Below are 7,500 nucleotides of genomic sequence, written 5' to 3'. Positions count from 1 at the left end.
CCAAAAAAGTTGTAATATACTTAAATATACCCAATTTTTGGCATAAAAATACAGTATACCTGATTTTTAATACCACGATATACTGTATACCCAAAACCCTGGCCGATCCTCACCATTGTCCCATCCCCCTCTCCCCAAAAAATGTCCAAGATCCAAAGTATTTTCAGGTGCTCGGCAGAGGTCATCAAAATCATGATTAATTTTGTGATTAATTCAAAACTAATAGTCTCACTTCTCAATTTCTACTTTCTGATGCTCCCACACATTGTTTGACACAGCACATTTGATAAATTAGTTGTTATTTCTTTTTAGCTGTGAGCATGCAGCATAATGAAATTGTAAGAGAGTTGTCAGTCCAGGGTGCCCCCATGTGTATTTATCCGCCACTGGAGCGAGGTGTAGAGAGTGAAGTGGGGGTGGATGGCCATGGAAAGACCTCCACAGATAACACTGGTCGACTAACTGAATCAACTGCTGCACCTGTGGAGGGGATTGTGGCAGACCTGGATAAAACTGCTCCTGAGCATCAAAATTTAATGTTTTCAATTGGAGGAGATGAAGAAGAAGTGCCACAGGATAAGGACAATCAAGGTGCATGGTTAAGCCTAGCAGTCTTAATGTTTACTATTTGATGTTCTCAAGATCCCATGCCACAGTTATATTCACGGCCTACTATTGACATTACACAGCTGTATAAAATAATGTTTAGATTATTAGTGGAACCTCATTCATATAGATGCCAACGGGACATGTCAAAGAATCGGCATTATTCAGGTGTCCATATCAAGCTGGCTATTATGACCTTTTTAAGTTGCCAGGACTAAGAAAGTTGTTTACTTGAAGGGGTTGCCTGTAGAGCAGGGTTCCTGAACAGTGTACCTGTGGGCCCCAAATGAGAGACCTTAATTACCAAAACTGGCTTAATTAACCAGCACTTTAATCTAAGGGTTTTGAAAAAAAAAAAAAAGGAAAATAAACCTCTACCTCAACATTTGTAAATAAGACTTTTTATAAAACATTTTCAATTGTAACATTTGATCAAGTTTAGAATGATCTTACCTGAAGATCAGTTTGATGAACAGCATTTGAAGTGCTTTGTGCAAAAGGGGGTGGGTGTAAGTGACAAGTTGACATGAAAATGCAGATGTCTCTAAAATTTACTCTCCTTTGACTTACAGAGTCACACTTTTCTTGTAATTTGTAGGTGCAGAAATAGTACATGACTTCAACCAAAAACTGAACCAACTGAAGTTTTACATGAATGATATCCATTGAAAGTCCAAACAAAAGATTTAAAGCATGCATTCATCAGATCCCTTTTAAAAGTTTCTCAAGTTTTTGGCAGAGTTATAGGCTATTTCATGAATTCTAAAAGCCACAAAATCAATGCACACCTATATGTTTCCAAAACAAGAGCCAGTTTGTGAACCAAGGTAGAGCAAATTTAGGTAAATTTGGATTTGTAAGCTTAGGCTAAATCTTAACTTATAGCTCTTTTTGCACTGCAGAGACCTTAACTTTTTTTATATTGTGTTGCCCCAGAAAGTATCCATGGAAATTAGAATACTGTTAGAACCAAATGGGTGAGAGAGTAGAAAGTAAATTGTAATTTTTAAAAAGATCAGGGATGACATTTTTTAATTTGTAAAACATGTTTCCATGTCACAAACATCATTGTATGCCCTTCTTGGCCATTATATATGGATATTATTTTAAATATCGTTTGTTAAGTAACCAACACTTTGGGGGCTTTACACAAACATATACTAGTTGGAAAGTTCTGCATTGATTATAGATTATTTTATCAGATTTTATTTTGGAATCTAATGCAGGTCCTTCTCCAACTGAAAATTCCTACCAATCCATCCAAGGACCTGCAAGTACCAGAACAAAATTGATTGTTGATTTGCCTCCAGTGGATGGCAAGGAGGATTCTATACTGAAAGTTCTACAAGATAATTTTGCCTCTCAGCAAGTAGTTGCAGATGGTAATGCTCTTACAGGTGCATTAAACAACAATGAACTTCAAGAGAACCAAAGGGTTGAATTCCCAGAAGGATATAATGGTGAAAGAAGGAGACATAGTTTTCCCCCTGATCCACCAATTTCAAAGGAGGAAGAACATCCTAAAATTCAACGCCGTACTGGTAGTGATGTATGCAAATTTCTACCAATCCTGCGGGAAGAGAAAAGAAAGATTGATCTAAGTAATTAATGGACAATTTTAGTTTTCATATTGTTATTTTTGATTAGATTAAGTTACAAATTGTTTATACTTTGCCTGCCCAAAATGTCAAGCAATTTGGGGGCCATGATCACTCTTATTAAGCAAGTCATCCCCTTAAGTTCCTTTAGTTAACACTACCATTTACTCAAATGAATTTGAATAATAAACCACAGAGCTGAGTACCTTTCAGGCTAAGAAATTACATTTTGATTTGGTTTTAATTCAAGACTTTAAATAGAAGTATTATCATGAGGGACTACTTGACATTTAATCTATTAACTGGCCAAATGTGAGAATCACATCGTCATGGTAATGTGTAGGTTTTGGGTGCCTTTGAAATTTTCTTATAATTATGTTCACCATAGCCCAGGGGGTGCAGGGATGGCGCAGTGGTGAGAGCGCTCGCTTCCCACCAATGTGACCCAGGTTCGGTTCCTCGACTCAGCGTCTTATGTGGGTTGAGTTTGTTTGTTCTCTACTCTGCACCGAGAAGTTTTCTCCAGGTACTCCGGTTTCCCCTCTCCTCAAAAACCAACATTTGACTTGTTGTGTTAATTGTTAATTTCACTTTACAGTGTCCCCAATTAGTGCTCCAGCTCTAAATCTACTAGACACTTAAATAAAGTTCCTTTTCCTGAGTTTTAATTTATACGAGAGTCTTCCCTCCCCCTCCCCGCCACGTGCACCTTGCAGAGTTCTTTCTTGCAGTCTTTCTTGGGACTGTTAAATGTTAACTAAAAATATCTTTTTTTTTATCATTCAATAGTTTAATATCAGCTTTGAAGTGGTACCATGATCAAAAAATCACTTCCTTTTTTTCTTCAGATTTTGAAAGTGTGTTTGCATAAAAACTGTCTGGCAAAATTTTGAGCTTTGATTTTTATCCCAAGGTTGTTTACTTTGAGTGTAAGTTTTGGATTTCACAGTCAGCCATTACTCACTTTCATAAATGACCAACTGGACTTCAGACGGTTGGATCTGGGGAAAAGTGACGTCATTCACTCAATAGCTTAAAATTTCAGCGTGTAAACTGCACAGTTTATTCTGTATGCAAAACACAAGTTCAAAAATCTGAAAGCCCAAAACTCCCATGCTGCATATTAATTCAGTCACATACAAACACATTACATTCTTAAACTTAGTGAGTCTTTGATATCATTTTCTCCTCAATCCACCTCTTAGTTAGTTATGGCGGCCGACCATTAAATAGGAAAATTCCAGTTAAAATAAACAATTGTCTTTTTGAAATTAATTAAGGCTTAAAACTTGGGTCACTTAGTGTTTAGTTAACAATTAGTTTTGAAATTCAAAGAAAGAAAAGATTTGATTTTTTGATCTTAGTACCAATAGTACCACCAACTGTAATTATTTTTTAATTACTAATAAAAAATTAATTAATTTCATTGTGTAATTGTTAGGAGATCCGCTGGCTGCCTTTTTTGGGTGTCTGGATCTATTAGAGGGGCTCAGTAGATGTCTTGACAAGGAGTATAGGTATGGTACATGCAAATGTTGGAAGCACATCGCCGAGTTTTTTGATATAGAGGAAGAAGAATATCAGAACTTTGAATGCAGTGAAATTCACAGTCCAACAGAGGTGATGTTTGAGTATTTGAAGAGCTCTAATCCTGAAATCACAATTGGAATGGTGAAAGATGGATTACATTCTATTGGGAGGCAGGATGTGATTGAAGTTCTGATAAAATATGAACAGGGTGAGTAAATTAATGATCTACTACATACTGTAGCGAAGGATTATTCATTATCATCACTAATTTGGAGACATAACATGGAGACATGACAGCCACCATTCTGAATCATTGTTGTGACTTTTAGAAGTGAAAAGCAATTACTCAGACTTAAATCATTGGCCAACTTAAGTAGCCTCAGATTGACAAATAGTGACAATTTGCACAAGTATTTAACGAGACCAGTAATGATCATAATAATGTAATTACTGCTAAAAGTAATTATAACAATCATTTGGCAAGCTTTATTTCACTGGGGATCAATGCACATAGAACACTCTTGGTTCCGTCTTCTCAAAATAAAACAACAGAATGTATTTTGTCAATAACAGTCAGACTGTCAATGCACAAGGATGCATGGTGTTTTTAGCTAGCCACAGAATTGTGCATAAAGCAATGGCTCTAAACCCTTGATTGCTGAACAGAGTCACAGTTTCTGTTTCTGTTCTTGCACTCTTTGACAGATCTGATGTTTTTTCCTGTGTGTCCACCACCCTCCTCACTGGAGGGTACCTACAGTAGTGGGGAAACCGGTTTTGTGATTCTGGCCCAACAACTCATAAGGAGGCTATTCCTCCCCCCCCCCCCCCTCTCCTGCTGTGGCCAATAATGTACCTGTAAGTTGTCAGTGGCTTTGGACAGCCTCTTGTCAATTCAGGGGGGTCTTCTCCTTGTGGGTGATCATGTGTTACTGAGATTGTAATCATTGCTCAACTCAAGTTTAGACAATTTTCGTTTTCTCTAAAAATATTGCCATCGTGATTTCCTTTCAAACGGCTTACCTAGTGCAAATGTCAAGCGTACAGAAATGTCCGCAATTTTCTATTAATCAGTTAGAGTGAAAAAAGTTTTTATATTTTACATCCCCATATGCCCAATGTCACATCCTCGCGTCCCCTGCGACGTCTCACATCTCGTTTCCCCACATCCTATGTATTCCGAATACACATCCCTGGCATCCCCATCCCACTTTTAGAAATAGCCAACATGAAGAGTGACAGTTGTTGTCTAGTGATAATTGTGCTTTGGTCTTTAACGATTTATACCTTGCTTCATGATATCTTCATAGCAGAAAACATTAATGTTCATATTATAATTATAGACTTACTACGTGGAAGTTTTTATTTCCTACCAAACAATGACTAGGTTTATGGTGTTATTTGCATTATCAACCATTGGGAGTGAAAGAGAGTGGTCAACTTGTCAATTTCTTTTCTTTTCACTTTTTGACTACTCTCACTCTGCAACCTGCAGACCAGGAATAAGATACCAATTTAAAGAAAATGTCCTACAGAATAGAAGTAACATAAGAGTACAGAATTAAATACAGTCATGATGTAACTATGTTAGAGCTTAATTATTAACTAGGTTACATGTGGGTGTAGAGTCCTCTACAGATAAACTGTGTGTGGTCCCTTATTTCCCTTAGGATCAGTAACAAGACGAGCTAAAATTGCTTGTGTATGCGAAAATTGCCTCATGTGTGTGCTCTCTTGTTTCATTTGCTTCGCCAAAGTAAAGGATTAATGATATCATAGTCTATCTATGGGCTCCAATTAAAATACACTGGCTCATGAAAGGCTGTGACATTGTGCACCTTTCCCAGTTGGAAATTTTTTCAACTTTGTCTTTGTGCATTTCTTTCAGCTGACGACTCTGTAAATGATGATACCTTGGTGTGCAGTTTGTTTGACAGTAATCCAGACATCATTGGAAGCATGGCTTTCTTGCTGGACAGGCAGAAAGTCGGATTGAAAAACTGGACCCATCTGGCTGGAAAGTTGCACATACCAAGAAGCACTTTTAAGAGCTTTGAAACCTGGAACACAAGCAATCCAACAGAAGGTCTGTTTGAACTTTTAATAGTTCGCTTCCCGAAAATGACAGTTGAGGAACTGATGGCGCACTTGAGGGCTATACGAAGATTTGACGTTGTGCGTGCTATCCAGGAAAGTACTAAAGGTAAGTTACTCAATATAATTTTTAGTTACTCGACTGTCTGAAAGTGCAGTCTCCTTAACACTTTTTAAACATTTATAGGGTTTCCACATGAAAGAGGAATTTGTTGGACTGAGTTTCAAAATTCCTGTAAATGCCTTGTATTCTGAGTATATTTAGTCCAGTCATCTAATTGAAATTTTTATGGTCGAAGTCAAACTAATTGCAACAGAATTTCTGTCACTGCCAAATGATAGATAGTGGTCAACTTACTAACATACTTAAAGTTCCCCAAAATTCGTGTGGTGGAACATGCTCAAATTAAGCATTTTAATATTTCGAGCGTACCCACTTCGAGAAAAGTAATAATAAATTGAAACACACAAAATTAAGTTGTTTTGAGCGGTTCTAAGCCATCTCGAACAGCAATAAATGTTTATAATGACCAAAAATGTTATTAACAGCTTAGGCAGCCCAAGCTCGCGTCACTACAGACAGCCGTTAAGAATTTAAACGCGTTGTAAGACTTTGTATGGGAAATAAAATATAGTCGATTATGAAGCCTAAAAATTGCTCAATTTAACGTTCATTCAATAAAATGAATCAAAATGACTCACCTCTGGTGTATTCCTGTACCTTTTGGAGTTTATTTCACAGTTTCGGGAAGTCCGTGTTTTCAATGTTCTAAGACGAAGTCAAGGCTGCACACTACGATTTCGACCATTGTCAGCTCAGAGGCGGTTTGCGACTCGAAAATCCATCCCAGCCAAGATTTTTTCACGCAGAGCTAAAGCCATATCATTTGCGAACCTCCGTGAATGTTTCGTCGACAAAAAACCCCACGCACTTGGCTGGAAATGAGCATTTTCTCCTTCGATGTCCACGATAGCTGATGAATTTAACTGCTACTGGTCGCCGCACGAGACACGGAGCTTGGGTCCGAGGTCAAACTAACTTCACCCGATGAGGTACAGTCATTACAACACTTACCCCATCCCCACAGCGGCTTCTCGTAACCATGGAGCTGTTACGACGGTAAGTTTGAATTACGTTGTACATTTGTATTTTTATCACATTTAATTTATGTAATCGTATTTGGTCCAGTAAAACTATAAGGATCAGTAATATCAAGCATGTTTTCAGAAGCGACGAGGGCAATTTCTACAACTACTGAAAACACAAGCGACATTAATCATTAATTTCATGAGGAATCATGGAATTACATGTCTGTGACATAGAAGGCAAATTACGCTTAAAGTTTTAAAGCCTTTTTTCACTCAAAAGCGCTAGAGTCGGTAATGTAAGAAGACTAGACAAACTGATGAGAGATTGAGCTATTCAACAAAGTCTTGTCAAAAAAATTACTCACTTGTCTGTCGACAACGTCGAAGAACGAACTACAAATAGTAATTCTTAACTGCTAGAAAAAAGTTTTCTTAATGGATAATACTGACAAATAAAAACGAAGGGCATTTCACTATGAACGCTTCACCTTTTTCAACATGTTCAGAACAACAATCAACAAGTGCAAACAGTTTGGCAATTTGATTTCTTTCACTGGTTTCAGCCTTTTTCTTCCTTATGTTA

The 7,500-nt window shown here is 37.4% G+C and overlaps 1 protein-coding gene and 1 pseudogene across 1 annotated transcript in view; both read left to right on the top strand.

Annotated features, from left to right (window-relative positions):
* The window catches only part of LOC138027588 (uncharacterized), a 24,804-nt gene that overhangs the window by 8,337 nt on the left and 8,967 nt on the right, over positions 1 to 7,500 (top strand). Inside the window, exons 3-6 of the mRNA XM_068875128.1 lie at positions 313 to 591; positions 1,833 to 2,207; positions 3,646 to 3,942; positions 5,623 to 5,937. Of these exons, the coding sequence (XP_068731229.1) occupies positions 313 to 591; positions 1,833 to 2,207; positions 3,646 to 3,942; positions 5,623 to 5,937 (1,266 nt within the window). The remainder of the gene's footprint in view (positions 1 to 312; positions 592 to 1,832; positions 2,208 to 3,645; positions 3,943 to 5,622; positions 5,938 to 7,500) is intronic.
* LOC138027040 (uncharacterized) overlaps positions 7,011 to 7,500 on the top strand; it is a 2,816-nt pseudogene continuing 2,326 nt past the window's right edge.

Source organism: Montipora capricornis, chromosome 12 (genome assembly GCF_036669925.1).
Source record: "Montipora capricornis isolate CH-2021 chromosome 12, ASM3666992v2, whole genome shotgun sequence".
Taxonomy (NCBI): Eukaryota; Metazoa; Cnidaria; class Anthozoa; order Scleractinia; family Acroporidae; genus Montipora; species Montipora capricornis.
This window is presented reverse-complemented; position numbering and strand designations above follow the sequence as displayed.